This window comes from Suncus etruscus, chromosome 5, assembly GCF_024139225.1.
Source record: "Suncus etruscus isolate mSunEtr1 chromosome 5, mSunEtr1.pri.cur, whole genome shotgun sequence".
In the NCBI taxonomy this organism is placed as follows: domain Eukaryota; kingdom Metazoa; phylum Chordata; class Mammalia; order Eulipotyphla; family Soricidae; genus Suncus; species Suncus etruscus.
Window position 1 is genome coordinate 123,834,522 of NC_064852.1, and position 15,950 is coordinate 123,850,471.

At 35.6% G+C, this 15,950-nt stretch overlaps 1 protein-coding gene across 1 annotated transcript in view; it reads left to right on the forward strand.

Annotated features, from left to right (window-relative positions):
* DNAH7 (dynein axonemal heavy chain 7) overlaps positions 1 to 15,950 on the forward strand; it is a 283,116-nt gene that overhangs the window by 140,371 nt on the left and 126,795 nt on the right. Inside the window, exons 31-34 of the mRNA XM_049772925.1 lie at positions 257 to 433; positions 3,596 to 3,727; positions 7,152 to 7,376; positions 15,503 to 15,700. Of these exons, the coding sequence (XP_049628882.1) occupies positions 257 to 433; positions 3,596 to 3,727; positions 7,152 to 7,376; positions 15,503 to 15,700 (732 nt within the window). The remainder of the gene's footprint in view (positions 1 to 256; positions 434 to 3,595; positions 3,728 to 7,151; positions 7,377 to 15,502; positions 15,701 to 15,950) is intronic.

A 15,950-nucleotide genomic window follows, 5' to 3' on the forward strand; every position in this document is an offset into this window, starting at 1 on the left:
ATTAAAAGTATTTGTAAACTGTGTTTTAAGAACAATCTGTTATTTTCCAAGAATAGGCATATCTGTTAACATACCATGACTAACTCTTTAAGGGTTGTGATTATTTTCTTTCTTGTCTAGAACTATTGGTCAAATGCAGAAATTTATATTATGAATTATATAAAACTAAAATTTTTTTTGAATGTTAAAAGAAATAGTTTTACCCACTTGTGTTTCTTTATAAGCATTACCATAGTAATAAATTTGTTTTTTCCAGGTTTCCAGATGTGGTATGATTTACATGGAGCCTCAGATGTTAGGCTGGAGACCACTGATGTTGTCATGGATAAATCTTTTACCAGAATCTATCATAGATATTCAGAAGGAGTTTATAGTAAACTTATTTGACAGAATGGTTCCTGTTTCTGTTGAATTTATTAGAAAGCATACAAAGGTAAGAAGAATGACAATTTAAGATATAAAATATACACAAAGAGTGATGAGTGCAGTTAGATAAATATCTACATTGAAAACTATCATAATAATGTGAATGAATGAGGGAAGTAGAAAGCTGTCTCAAATACAGGTGGGAGCACAGGGAGATGGGTGATTTGGGACATTGGTGATGGGGGGGTGTTCTTTCATGACTGAAACCCAACTACAATCATATTTATAATCAAGGTGTTTAAATAAAGATATATAAAAAGATATCAAATATAAGTGAAAAATACATATTAGCAAGACATATTATAATGTATTTTATTGTCAGTCACCAGATATTAAAGTATTTTAGCTAGTATAAGTTTATTATTAGTTTAGAATTTTTTTCTTTGTTTCCTTTTTTTTTCTTTGTTTTCTCTTTTGGTTTTGGGCCATACCTAGCAGTGCTCGGGACTTACTTCTGACTCTACACTCAGGGATCACTCACTCCTGGTGGTTTCTGATGACTTCTGAGGTGCTGTATATTAAATCTGGGTTGTCCATATATAAGACAAATGTCCTGCTAAACTATCACTCTACCCCCACTTTCATTAACAAGTAAAACTCTTAATTTATGTAACTACTACTTAAAAATATCTTACATGGAGAACCTTAAGATTTAAGAGAATTATTACAGTATTTTCTTTCAAAAATATATTCAAAGCACAGACTCAACAATACTGAAAACATGAGTCATAAGCTGCAAACACCAAACCTTGTAATGAGCCTGTCAAGGTAGCAGGTGGGAAATGGGGCAGTAGGTGGTAGGAGATGAACTCCGGGAATATGGTGGAGGCAAGGGAGCACTGGTGGTAGGATTGCCACTGACATATTATATGCTTGAAGCTCAGCTATCAATAACTTTCTAAATTATGGTTCTTTAAAAAATATTTGAAAAATAATTAAACATCAAGACCCATCTAACTACATGTTGGTAAAAATACTGAAAACATCTCTTGTTTTTGTTGAACTATTATATATATTATAATATATATTATATATAAAGTTATTTATATATAATATATATATTGGTTTTAGGGTCACATCTGGTGACGCTCAGGGGTTACTTCTGGCTTTGTGCTCAGAAATCACTCCTGGCAGGCTCAGAGGACCATATGGGATGCTGGGGATTGAACCTGAATCCGTCCTTAGTCAGCCGTGTGCAAGGCAAACGCCTTACTGCTGTGCTATCACTCTGGTCCCAGGACTATTATATTTAAAAAAAATAAATATATATCATAAATACATAGTTAGCATTTTAATAATTTTCTTTATTTTTTATGTGCAACATATATCTTTTATAAACAGTTGAGAGGGCACTATATAGTAAAAGTGAATCTCATTGTTTAGGAATTTCTGTTGATAATGTTTTTATAAATGAGGATTCAGAGAAATAAGACTGTTCCTGGCAGAAGGATTGAAAGAGGTTTGGGGGTAAGAAGTAACAGTGTATATGAAAAACTACCTCTGAGAAGAGATGGCTTTTGAGATTTAAACTCTCTCCAGCTGAAAATTTTAGGGAAACTGTGCTTCCTCTCTGCTTCTGAGATGAATACAAAGACTTTTTATAACGTCTCTGTCATAAATATAGAACAACAGGCCTGCAATTTGCCTGCTGTTGGAAGTATAATAAGAGAAAAAAAAAAGAAGTATAATAAGAGGGAAACAGGGCTGCTAGTTCTCCCACAACTGGAAAAAAAAAAAAAGAAAAATTTGTGGAAAAGGTCTGGCCCACATTGTACAAACCCTGGAAAGCAAGATTCAAAATCATGTTCATGAAGGTTACATCCTTGGGAAATAAAGATATTATCTGAAGGTGCCAACAATTTGGGGAACAGAGAATATTTTCTAAAAAGAAAATAATCATTACTTAAGAATCTAAACAGTCAGACAGGATGGGAAGGAATTAACACATGACTCTCGGATGTGGCCTTTGAGAACATCCCGTGGGAGTCCTGGCCTATCCAAACACTTTCAGGGGAGAGACCAGGATTCTTCAGGGTCATCAGCTGAGAAATTAGAGATGCTGATGTGAAAATGAAAAATGTGTGTTGACTGGTCTTTCAAGAGGCTTACTTGTAATGAAGCAGCATTTAAAAACAATTCAATCTATGTCAGTTGAGGATCATAAAATAAGCTACAAGTATATTTCATCCTGACATTATTGTAGAATATATTATGAATATGAAAAAATGAATTTTCCATATAATTGCAATTTCTCTTTTTCATGGCTTAAAAAGCCCACTTAATTCAAACTTTCTAACTTGTGCTATGTACTTTTTATCCTCTCTTGAAATCAATCTGATGTAATATATAGTGATGTAATATATAAGTCTTTGTTCTTATGTTATGGTATATCAGTCACAGGCTCATCCTTAGTCTAAAATCCAAAAAATAAAATAAAATAAATAAAATTCAATTAATTGTCCTTTCTGCCTGCTTCCCCTGAAACAATGGCTGCATGTGAACTTAGAAACTTGTACTCTTAAATAATCCATGTCTGAGAGGTCATTTTTACATGTTACTCATGAAATACATGACTAAAGATTGAAACAGCTTACCAGGGAAAAGACAAATATTTACTGAGAACTTGCATGGCTCTAGAAACTTCATGTTAGTTATTTATAAACGGCCATACTAAGACTCAGAATGGAAAGTTCAGCCTTCCCACAATGATATTTTTCTCTTCAAGATCTGAAAATATTTTTCCTGTGTTGAGTTTATTCTAAAGGTTGCTTGACTTAAGGATGTTCTAAAATGAGCGATAGTAAGATTGTTAGACAAGCACATTCCCTTATCTGACAAATATTTTTAGTGTTTTGGTTTTTCATTTGCCATACAATAAGATAACATCTTTGATGAAATCAACCAAATAGGCAACAATGAATCTCTAAAATTAGAAAGTTCAGCCTAAAAGTGATTATGAGAGTACACGTGACCTGGAAGTGACGATACTGATGTACTCAGGATTTATTATGTCCCAAATTTCCTGTTTTCAATAAGGCCAGATTTATAATAAATGCACCTCTCAGTAGTAATTCTGACAATTGAAATTAAACCAAGTTAGTACATATTAATTGATCTTTCAATTTGTGCATAATTTATTGTGCTCTTGGCTGCTTAAACATCTTTTCAGGAATTATCTCCTACTTCAGATACAAACCTAGTCCGAAGTTTGATGAATCTAATAGATTGTTTCATGGATGAATTTACGGATGAGGCCAAAGTAAAAGACAGAGATGATCGAGAAACCTTTTCTTTGCTTGAGGTAAGGTACATTGCTCTTTGTATTTTGTAACAAAAAGACACCTACTGCTCACACAGTGTTTCTTTTTTTTTTTTTAATGCCTTTCTTAAATGCACTTTTATTTATTCTTTTTTTTTTAATTTTTATTGTGACCAAAGTGCATTACAAATCTTTCACTACATCACTTATGGTACATAGTGACAATGAATGAGGGGCATTCCCACCACCAGTGCTGTCCTCCCTCCACCCCTGTTCCCAGTATGCATCCCATATCTCCCTCCTCTTACCCCTAGTAGTGCAACTGGTTTCCACTTTACAGCTTGTTGTAGATTGAGCATCTATTCCACCGTCATTGGAGATAAAAAGGATAAGAAAAAGGGGAGAAAAAAATTTGGTGACAACTACCAAAAAAAGAAAGAAGAGAGAGAATAAGAAAAGAAAAATGGAAGAACAAAGAAAACAAATGGACCCAGAAAATAAAAATAAAAATAAAAATAAATCTCTAAATAATAACCACAAGAGTGAAAGAAAAAAGAGAAGGGAAATAAAGTCAAAACCTAACAAATCAAAACAAAACAAGAAAAAGTATGGGTGCTGGAGTGGTAGGATTTGGCGTTCCCCCCACCTTTTTTTTTTTTTTTTTTTTGCATAGGCACAGTAAGCATTGGGGAAGAAAGGGAATTCCTGTGGCCTAAGAGATTCAGGGTTTCTCCATCCTTGAAGCATACCATCATGGGATCAACCCCTGGCTCCATATATACTCATTACCCCATCCCAAAGGCTTTTTTGTGATGTCAGGAAAGTTTCCTCTCAGTTCTCTCAGTGTGAGAGAATCAAGCCACTATAGCTAGCGATCTTGGTATTTGCGCAGGTTATAAGTCAGGGTCTAGGATAGAGTCTCTAGGTTCTAGAGGTTCCTATCCATCGTTGTTGTTGTGTTCAGTCTTCTGTAACACTTGCTCCCTGTTTTCATTCAGTACCTAAGCCGAAGCCTAGGATATTATGGATCCAAAGATTCTGCTCAGTCTGTTGTCCAAGTTGGACCTCTGCAATAAGACATGTTGTTGTTGTTGTTGTTGTTGTTGTTGTTGTTGTTTTTATGTGTCCTGGACTACAGCCTAGGGTAGGGCTTTCCTTTTAGTTCCAAGTTAGGCTCTGTTCAGTCACGGTTGTCAAAGTCAGTTTTCTGTTGTTGGTGCTCTTATTTTTCAGAGTTCAAAGGACGATATCTCTTCTGATTTCCATTTAGTGTTAGGTGATGTGATAGGGCAACCTGGTCTTAGGTCAAGTTGTCCTTTCCTCATTGTCATATCAAAACTGGCACAAGTTGGTGCCAGAGCAGTGTTATAAATCTCCCAATGGAGCTTAGTTCCTGATGGTGTTGCCCGGAGCTGTATCATTTATACGTAGGGGATCTGGGGTTTCGGATTGGACTAACACTGTCCAATCTCCTGGAGACTCGTCGTATCCACATGACACATGTTCAGGATGGGAGGCATCCTTCTGCTATAAAAAGTGTGTTCTTATCCCTAGATAATATCTTGTTTCTGTCACACAGTGTTTCTAACTAAAGACCCCAATTTCCCCTGAAATTGGATGCTGGATGATGGATAGTACTTGACCAGGAAGGAAAAAAAAAAAAGATTCAATATAGGTACTATTTTATGTGACCTGAAATTGTCAGTGTTATAAAAATATTCATGTGTCTTAGTTTTAGGAACCATAGGAAAAAAATTTGGTAAGTGCCTATTTGTTTTAGTAAGTTGACTAAAGAAAATTGGCTAAAGATGGTAATTTTCATATCATTAAATTATTAACATGTATGATTAGATATTTTAATATAAGCTTGTTCTCATATTAACATTTAAAATATGAATAAAATGATCAATTTAGTACTCTTCAAGTTAAAAATTATGTGTTGTCAAAATCGTGTTTTCTAATGTAGCAAACATTTATTTTTAATGATGAATTTTAAAAAATAAAATTAAAAAATTTTCAGAAAACAACACTTTTATTTGCTTTATTAGTTATAATTTAAGAGTAAGACTTATGATTAAATTTTGTTTACTTTGTTGTTTTATATTTTCTAATTTTTTTCTTTTTTGGTTTTGGGGCCACACCTGGCGGTGCTCATGGGTTACTCCTGACTCTGTACTCAGAAATCACTCTTGGCAGCCTCGGAGGACCATATGGGATGCAGAGAATCAAACCGGGATCTGTCCAGGGTTGGCCACATGCAAAGCAAATGCCATGCCTGCTATCTCTCTGGCCACTTTTTCTTAATTTTTTCTAAATTTTTAATGTAAACTTATTTTCTTTGAACTAAGAAGTAAAAACAGCACATTTTAAGAATTATAAAATAAAATTAATTTTAAACTGGCAGATTTAACTCTAAGTGATTTTCAGAGAGATAGTTTGTGACTAGAAGAACATAATCAAAGGAGAGTGCACAGTGTTTATGAACATAGTGAAGACTGATATGCTATATTTGATATTTAAAAAGACTTTTGGGGCCAGAGCAGTGGTGCAAGTGGTAAGGCATCTGCCTTGCACATGCTAGTCTAGGAAGGAACGTGGTTCGAAACCCTGGCATCCCATATGGACCCCCAAGCCAGGAGTGATTTCTGAGTGCATAGCCAGGAGTAAACCCTGAGTGTCACTGGTTGTGACCCCAAAACCAAAAATAAGTAAATAAATAGACTATTTTAAAAAAAAGAATGAGATTTTCTAATTGAGTGGTGTTTTGTGTGTTTTACCCTACTTATCTTCATACCAAATTCAGGTGGAATAGTTTGTAGTGTATCGGTTCTAATTATAAATCAATATTCAGATAATTAATTGATAGATAAAAGAATATTAATTACTGGGGCCAGAGCAGTGGCACAAGTGGTAAGGCATCTGCCTTGCGTGTGCTAGCCGAGGCTGGACCGTGGTTTGGTCCCTTGGCGTCCCATATGGTCCTCCCAAGCCAGGAATGATTTCTGAGCACATAGCCAGAAGTAACCCCTGAGTGTCACCAGGTGTGGGCTCCAAAACCAAAAAAAAAAAAAAGAATATTAATTTCTTCTCAATGAAATTTTAAAATTTAACGTATACACAGTACATATTGATTATTCATTGTTAAAATACTATTTTATGTTTAATAAATAATTAGCTCAATATTCTTTTAATTTCAAGATCCTGTGATTTGATTACACTTATAATTCATCTATTCTCAGGTTTCATTCACTATGGCTAGAATTTACCCATGCTACTCTATTAGTTTCTATGATAAATTTTACAAAATATGCAATTTGATGTTCTGAAATCCTAAAATAATCTGTCATTAAGTAACAGTCTGTTCACCAGTTCTCAGAGATATTACTATGGCTGATCTAATTTAAGCCTCCATATAGAGTAAAGGTGTTTTTAAATTGTACTCTCTCAACCTATCTCTCCAATGCAGGGAATTTTTATCTTTTCATTGATATGGTCCATTGGTGCTTCTTGCAAAGATGATGATCGCTTGAGATTTGATAAGATCGTCCGAGAACTAATGGATGGCCCACTTACAGATGACACTCGAGAAAAATATAAATTACTGAGTGACACTGAAGAAATTACTGCAAAAGCACTAACAGTTCCCTTTCCTGAAAAGGGGTCAATTTATGATTACCAGTTTATCACTGAGGTATGACTTCTGAAGCCAGGTTTTTCCTTGCTGTCCTGACAGTCTTTTCCCAGAAACACAGCAAAAAAGGCTGTAGCCATCAACCTCACTTTTCTTCCTGTGTATCCTTGTACTTGTCACCCAGTTTCCTCAAACCATATTTTACATATTGGTAAATGAGGTAATAATGCCTAATGGGTCCATTATATTTTCTAAATAAAAAGACATATTATGAAATAAGCCAAACACTAGACACATGCTGTTCTTGGAAACTTGTGGTAACCATAAGAATATCACAGGCTTTTAAAAAGTTCTGTTAGATTGACATTTCTCAATTTTATTGGTTTATAAAAACTGACAGAATTTACTTGCTTTTATTTAATAGCTCTTCTAAGTACTATATTGAAGAAAAGGTTTAGGACTACATATTATTTAAATATGTACACATGTAAATGTAATTCATAACTTCAGCATGTAATTTTATAACTTTCTTTCCTTAATCAAGAGAATATCTTAGTTTCTTTAGTAAGCTAATTCTTTTAAAGCATTTCTATATTCTGTCATCTGGAATCTGGATAGACTTGCTACTCAAGCAATTGATTTTTCTTGGATATCAAGCTGTTTTATGCTTTAGTTTTTCTCTAGCTATTACTGCTGTAGAAAAGTTCTGCTGTTTATTATATGATCATTTCACTAAGATAAATTCCTATAAAAGTAAAATCTTATTTTATTTAAGTATGACTCTTGAGATGTATTGACAAGCACCTCAGAAGAAATTCTTCACCTTGCCAACAATATTGACTTAACTTGGTTAATACTTTTCAAATTACTTGCAATACTCTGCATTTTCAGAGTATTTGCCAGTCTGTTAAGCTTTGTAACACTCATTTTCTCCCATTTCATTTGGGCAGGGCATATCTAAGTGACGACACTGGAGATCAGGGACCTGTAATTTCAGATAGAAGATCAGGCTGGTGTGTCATTGTAAAGGCCCAAGAATGCAATGTTGCCAGGGATTACCTGGGCTACCCAGCAGACATCTGGAGCTTCCAGGGCTACACTCAGTGGTGCTTGGGGATCTTCAGGGTTGCACCCAATGATGATCAGGGAACCATATATTGTAGAATTGGCCACCATGATCATTTCTATTTTATTTCATAACATCTTAATAAAAATAAAGAATAGAACATTGTTTTTAAACTTCTTATTTAGGGAATTGGGTTCAAAGATATTGCATGATTTTCTTTGGATCAAATAGTCTCTAAATGATTGTCCATTTTAGGTTTTCTTTTTGTTAATTATTTTTTCTCCAGATTGGGGGGGAAGATTATAAAGAGTATAAAAGGATCTATAGTTCTTTATTAATTCTAGTAAATTCTACATATATATAATCTTCAGATAGATGTGAATCAGCTTCCTCAAAACTATCTTATTATATGCTCAACACAAAATCAGATGATTAAAGAATTAATATGTCATTGTGCTATCCCAAATAAGCACCCAATATCTTAGTCATTTAGCATTCTTAACCAAAAGAATGCTCTGTGTCCAGATCCACAAGCCTGCAGCCTATTTAAAATTGGTGATTTTCTCTGTGAGTCTGTGTTGTAGGACATGTGAAGATATAAAGGAAGGATTGGTTTGCTTTGTGATGTGCTACGAATGACTGTGAGTTGAATTCGATTCAACAAAGAGTAGAGGGAAATAGAGTCAATAATATTTTTTCTAAGGCAATTGAATTAGTTTGATATTTTTTCCTTTATTTAAACATCTTGATTACATATATGATTGTGATAAGGTTTCAGTCATGTAAAGAACACCCCCTTCACCAGCGCAACATTCCCACCACCAATGCCCCCAATCTCCCTCCATCCCACCCCATCCCCACCTGTACTCCAGACAGGCTTTCCAGTTCCCACATTCATTCACATGATTATGGTAGTTCTCTGTGTAGTTATTTCTATAACTGCACTCACCACTCTTTGTGGTGAGCTTCCTGAAGTGAGCTGGAAGTTCCAGCCCTCCTCTCATTGTCTCTGAGGATTGTTGCAAAGATGACTTTCATTTTTCTTAAAACCCATAGATGAGTGAGATTATTCTGTGTGTGTGTCTCTCTCTCCCTCTGACTTATTTCACTCAGCATAATAGACTCCATGTACATCCATGTATAGGAAAATTTCATAACTTCATCTCTCCTGATGGATGCATAATATTCCATTGTGTTTATGTACCACTGTTTCTTTAGCCATTTGTCTGGTGAAGGGCAACTTGGTTGTTTCCAGAGCCTGGCTATTGTGAATAGTGCTGCAATAAATATAGGTGTGAGGAAGGGGTTTTTGTGTTGTATTCTTGTGTTCTTAGGGTATATCCCTAAAAGTGGAATAGCTGGGTCGAATAGGAGCTCAATTTCCAGATTTTGGAGAAATCTCCATATCGCCATATCGCTTTCCATAGAGGTTGGACTAGATGGCATTCCTACCAGCAGTGGATAAGAGTTCCTTTCTCTCCACATCCCTGCCAGCAATAACTGTTCTCATTCTTTGTGATGTATGCCAATCTATGTGGTGTGAGTTGGTCGCTCATCATTTTTTGATTTGCATCTCCCTGATGATTAGTGATAAGGAGCATTTTTTCATGTGCCTTTTGGCCATTTGTATTTCTTTTTATCAAAGCGTCTGTTCATTTCTTCTCCCCATTTTTTGATGGGATTAGATGTTTTTTTCTTGTAAAGTTCTGTCAGTGCCCTGTATATTTTGGATATTATCCCCTTATCTAATGGGTGTTGGGTGAATAGTTTCTCCCACTCAGTGGGTGACTCTTGTATCCTGGGCACTATTTCTTTTGAGGTGCAGAAGTTTCTCAGCTTAATATATTCCCATCAGTTGATCTCTGCTTCCACTTGTTTGGAAAGTGCAGTTTCCTCCTTGAAGATGTCTTTAGTCTCAATGTCATGGAGTGTTTTACCAAAGTGTTTTTCAATATACCTTTTGGTATCAGGTCTGATATCAAGGTCTTTAATCCATTTGGATTTTACCTTCATACATGATGTTAACTGGGGGTCTATGTTCGCTTTTTTGCAAGTGGCTAACCAGTTCTGCCAGCACCACTTGTTGAAGAGGTTTTTCCTGCTCCACTTAGGATTTCTTGATCCTTTGTCAAAAATTAGGTAATTGTATGTCTGGGGAACAATGTCTAAGAACTCAAGCCTATTCCACTTATCTAAGAGTCTGTACTTATTCCAATACCATGATGTTTTGATAACTATTGTTTTGTAGTACAGTTTAAAGTTGGGGAAAGTAATGCCTCCCATTTTCCTTTTCCCTAGGAGTGCTTGAGCTATTCGAGGTGTTTATTGTTCCAGATGAACCTCATAAGTGTTTGATCCACTTTTTTGAAGAATATCATGGGTCTTTTTAAGGGGATCACATTAAATCTGTATAATGCTTTGAGGAGTATTTCCATTTTAATGATGTTAATCCTGCCAATCCATGAGCAGGGTATGTGTTTCCATTTCCATGTGTCCTCTTTTATTTCTTGGAGCAGGGCTTTATAGTTTACTTTGTATGCATCCTTCACATCTTTGGTCAACTTGACTCAAAGATATTTGAGTTTGTGTGGGACTAATATGAATGGGATTGCTTTCTTGACTTTCTTATCTTCCCTATCATTATTGGTGTATAAAAAGGCCATTGATTTCTGTGTGTTAATTTTGTAGCCTGCCATCTTGCTATAAGAGTCTATTGTTTCTAGAAGCTTTTTGGTAGAGTCTTTAGGGTTTTCTAAGTAGAGTATCATGTCATCTGCAAAAAGTGAGAGCTTGACTTCTTCCTTTCCTATCTGGATTCCCTTGATATCTTTTTCTTGCCTGATCGCTATAGCAAGAACTTCCAGTACTATGTTGAAGAGGAGTTGTGAGAGCAGACAGCCTTGTCTTGTAACAGAATTTAGAGGAAAGGCTTTTAGTTTTTCTTCATTGAGGATAATATTTGCCATTGGCTTGTGGTAGATGGCTTTAACTAGTTGAGAAAGTTTCCTTTCATTCTCATCTTGCTGAGAGTTTTGATCAAGAATCGGTGTTGGACCTTATCAAATGCTTTCTCTGCCTCTATTGATATGATCATGTGATTTTTATTTTTCTTCTTGTTGATGTTGTGTATTATGTTGATAGATTTACGGATGTTAAACCATCCTTGCATTCCTGGGATGAAACCTACTTGGTAGTAATGTATGATCTTCTTGATGATGCATTGGATCCTATTTGCCAGGGTTTTGTTGACGATCTTTGCATCAGCATTCATCAGGGATATTGGTCTGTAATTTTCTTTTTTGGCAGCATCTTTGTCTGGTTTTAGTATCAAGGTGATGTTGGCTTCATAGAAGCTGTTTGGAAGTGTTCCTGTTTTTTCAATTTTATGGAAGAACCTGGTTAGGATTGGTAGTAGCTCCTCTTGAAAGATTTAAAAAAATTCATTAGGCAATCCATCTGGGCCTGGGCTTTTCTTTTTGGGCAGATGTTTGATTACAGTTTCAATTTCCTCAGTAGTGATGGAGGTGTTTAGATATGCTATATCCTTCTTATTTAACTGTGGAAGGTTATAAGTGTCCAAGAATTTATCCATTTCTTCTAGGTTCTCATGTTTAGTAGCATAAAGTTTCTCAAAGTAGTCTCTGATTACCCTTTGGATCTCTGCAATATCTGTCATGATCTCCCCCTTTTCATTTCTAATACGGGTTATCAGATCTCTCTCTCTCTCTCTTTCTCTTTGTGAGTTTTGCCAATGGTCTATCAATCTTGTTTATTTTTTCAAAGAGCCAACTTCTGCTTTCATTGATCTTTCGGATTGTTTTTTGGTTTTCCACTTCATTAATTTCTGCTTTCAGCTTTGTTATTTCCTTCTGTCTCCCTATTTTTGGTTCCTTTTGTTGGTCATTTTCTAATTTTTTGAGCTGCTTCATTAAGTTATTCAGGTATGCCCCTTATTCCTTCCTGATGTGTGCTTGTAGAGCTATAAATTTTCCTCTCAGGATCGCTTTTGCTGTGTCCTATAGATTCTGGCAGTTTGTGTCTTCATTATCATTTGTTTCCAGGAAAGTTTTCATTTCCTCTTTGATTTCATCTCAGATTCACTGGTTGTTCAGTAGCAGGCTGTTTAATTTCCAATTGTTAAAGTTTTTCTTCTGTGTGCCTTTGTAGTTCATATCTAATTTCAGAGCCTCTGGTCAACAAAGGTAGCCTGCAAGATTTCTATCCTCTTGATTTTATGGAAGTATGTTTTTATGTGTCAGCATGTAGTCTATCTTGGAGAATGACCCATGCACATTGGAGAAGAATGTGTATCCAGGTTTTTTGGGATGGAGTATATATATATATATATATATATATATATATATATATATATATATATATATATATATATATATATATACTAGTCCTCTTTCTTCCATTATTCTTTTCAGGGCTAGTATGTTTTGTTAGGTTTCAGTCTGGTTGACCTATCAAGTGTTGATAGGGCCGTGTTGATGCCTCCCACAATTATTGTGTTATTATTGATTTCTTCTTTCAGATTTGTCAGTAACTGTATTAGATAATTTGCTGGTCTCTCATTGGGTGCATATATGTTTAATAGTCTGATTTCTTCCTGTTGCACATATCCTTTTATTAGTACATAGTGTCCATCTTTGACCCTTACCACTTTTCTGAGTATAAAGTTGGTGTCATCAGATATTAATATGTCCACCCCAGCTTTTTTGAGGGTGTTGTTTGCTTGGATGGTTTTCCTCCAGCCTTTGATTTTTAGTCTATGTTTGTTCTGACTATTCAGGTGTGTTTCTTGTAGGCAGCAGAAGGTTGGATTCATCTTTTTGACCTATTTTGCCACTCTGTGTCTTTTAATTGGTGAATTTAGTTCATTGACATTGAGGGAGATGATTGTCATAGGATTTAATGTCATCTTTGTAAATAAGTTTGCTGTGTTTGGTGGTCTCTCTTGTCTTAGAGTAGACCTGTAAGTTTTTCCTTTAAGGCTGGTTTTTCATCTTTGAAGTTTCTGAGCTGTTGTTTATCCATGAAGCTATGTATTCTTCCTTCAAACCTGAATGTGAGCCAGGCTGGGTGCATTATTCTCGGTGAGGCATTCATTTCATTTCAGTCTTGTCACAATATCCCACTACTGTCTTCTAGCCTTGAGAGTTTCTTGTGACATGTCTGCTGTAAGTCTTAGGGATGCTCCTTTGAATGTAATTTTCCTTTTTTATCTTGCTGCTTTCAGTATTCTATATCTGTGGGATTTGTCATTGTAATGAGGATGTGTCTTGGGGTCTTTTTCTTTGGGTCTCTTTTAGCTGGCACTCTTCAGGCATGCAGGATTTGATTGCATGTAGTCTTTAAGTCTGGGAGTATCTCTTTGATGATGTCTTTGACAGTTGATTCTTACTGGAGATTGCCTACCTGGGCTTCTGGAACTCTGATGATTCTTACGTTGTTTCTGTTGAGTTTATCAAAGACTTCTATTTTCATCTGTTCTCATTCCTTAAGTATTTTTTCCATTGCCTGTTCGTTTGTCTTAAGGTTCTTTTCCAATTTCTTCTGTTTTGTTGAGTTTTTCTGCATTACATCTCTCAGTACTCTGATTCTCTCCTCAGCTGCTCATACCCTGCTGGTGAGACCATCCATTGAGGTTTTCAGTTGAGCTACAGAGTTTTTTCAGATCTGTTATTTTAGTTTGGAGTTTTCTGATTTCTGTCTTTGTGTTCTGTTCAGATCGATCTATGCTTTCTCTGAGTTCTACAAACATCTTCCATATTCCTATTTTAAGTTCCTTATCCAGTGTTTAATCAGGTGGTTGGAATTTATTAGATCATCCGAGCTTTCGTCTTCATTATCTGTGCATAGTGTTTGCCTGTGAGGTTTTCCCATTGTCACACTTGTAGTGTAGTTTTTCCTGCGTGTTGTGGTGGGGTTCATTGGTTAGAAAGAGTGCGCAGCTGCAAAGCGGAGCAGCTGCACTCTTCTGCTGCCTCTAGTTGACAGTTATTTGGGGGTGCGCTCTTTAGGCCTCTGAGGAGACCTTCAGGTATTCAGAAACACAGGCAGGCATAGGAAAAGTTTCCCTTGAAGTCCTCAGAGTGAACAAAGGCACAGCAGGGCGGAGCTCCGCAGGCCAGAGAGCTCAGCTTATTGGATGGCGACTCCTACAGCCAGAGTTTACTCACTGGACATCTTCAAAATGCAGTTTTTTGGGGGTGCACTCCCTAGGCCTCTGAGGAGACCTTCAGGTATTCAGAAACACAGCAGTTTGATATTTTTGAACTTTTTTGTTATGCTGTCATAACATATTCAAACTTACTTAAAAGCATTTGTATGCAAACATAACAATATATTGGTCATTTATAACAATGACCTCATTAAGAAGTTCATTTGTTTTAGAGATACATTGCACAAACAATTGATTTAATTTATCTTAGTGACCTGTGCGCTTAAAGTGGTTGAAGGTAAATATCCTAAGTCTTACTATAATCAAAAAAAGAAATATTGTCTACAATGATAAATTGTTGCTACAAATCCCTTATAAATATTAAAAATATAGCAAAAATTTTCTATTTGTTAATATTGAGTAAAATTCTTTAGCACACTAATTAGTCTCCAGTGACATTAAAGCATCTAACATTGGACCAATTTAGTTAATTTATATGTTGAATATCCAGTGATTAGAGAGCATCAAAAATACCATAGCATGACATTTCAATTAATCCATATCAAAGATTGGTTTCCCTTTAGTCTACATGAAAATTTTTGTTTTCCGGGGCTGGGCGGTGGCGCTAGAGGTAAGGTGCCTGCCTTGCCTGCTCTAGCCTTGGATGGACTGCGGTTCGATCCCCTGGTGTCCCATTTGGTCCTCCAAGCCAGGAGCGACTTCTGAGCACATAGCCAGGAGTAACCCCTGAGCATCACCGGGTGTGGCCCAAAAACCAAAAAAAAAAATTTGTTTTCCAACTCATGGTGAGAAGTGTTTTAGAGGCTAAAAATACATGGAAAATTGAACCAATAGCTCTTAATTTCTAATTTTTTACAGTGCCATGAGTAATGAGCCTTAAATAGAATATTATAATGGAACACTCACCATTTATTTGGTTATTATTATAATTAGGGAGTAGGAAGATGGGAACCATGGACAAGGAAATTGGATGATGCTCCTGCCATTCCTAAAGATGTACAATTTAATGAAATCATTGTACCAACTCTGGACACAATTCGATACTCTGCATTAATGGGTTTATTGACCACCCATCAAAAGCCTTCAATATTTGTAGGACCAACAGGAACTGGAAAGAGCGTTTATATTATTGTAAGTATAGGACTTCCACGTTTAAATGTGAATAATAGTCTTCAAAATTATTTTTAACTACCCAGATTGTTAATATTAAATTTTATGTACTTTATGTGAGCATCATAGATCATTTTTGTTTAATTACCTTATAATTTTAGAAAATTGACTATAAAATTGGTATAATTTTCAGCCACTGAATTATTGAATCATATTTTTATGTGTTTTAGTCAGAATTGTTTCTTCAGGATGAAGAATTTTTTTACCTCTT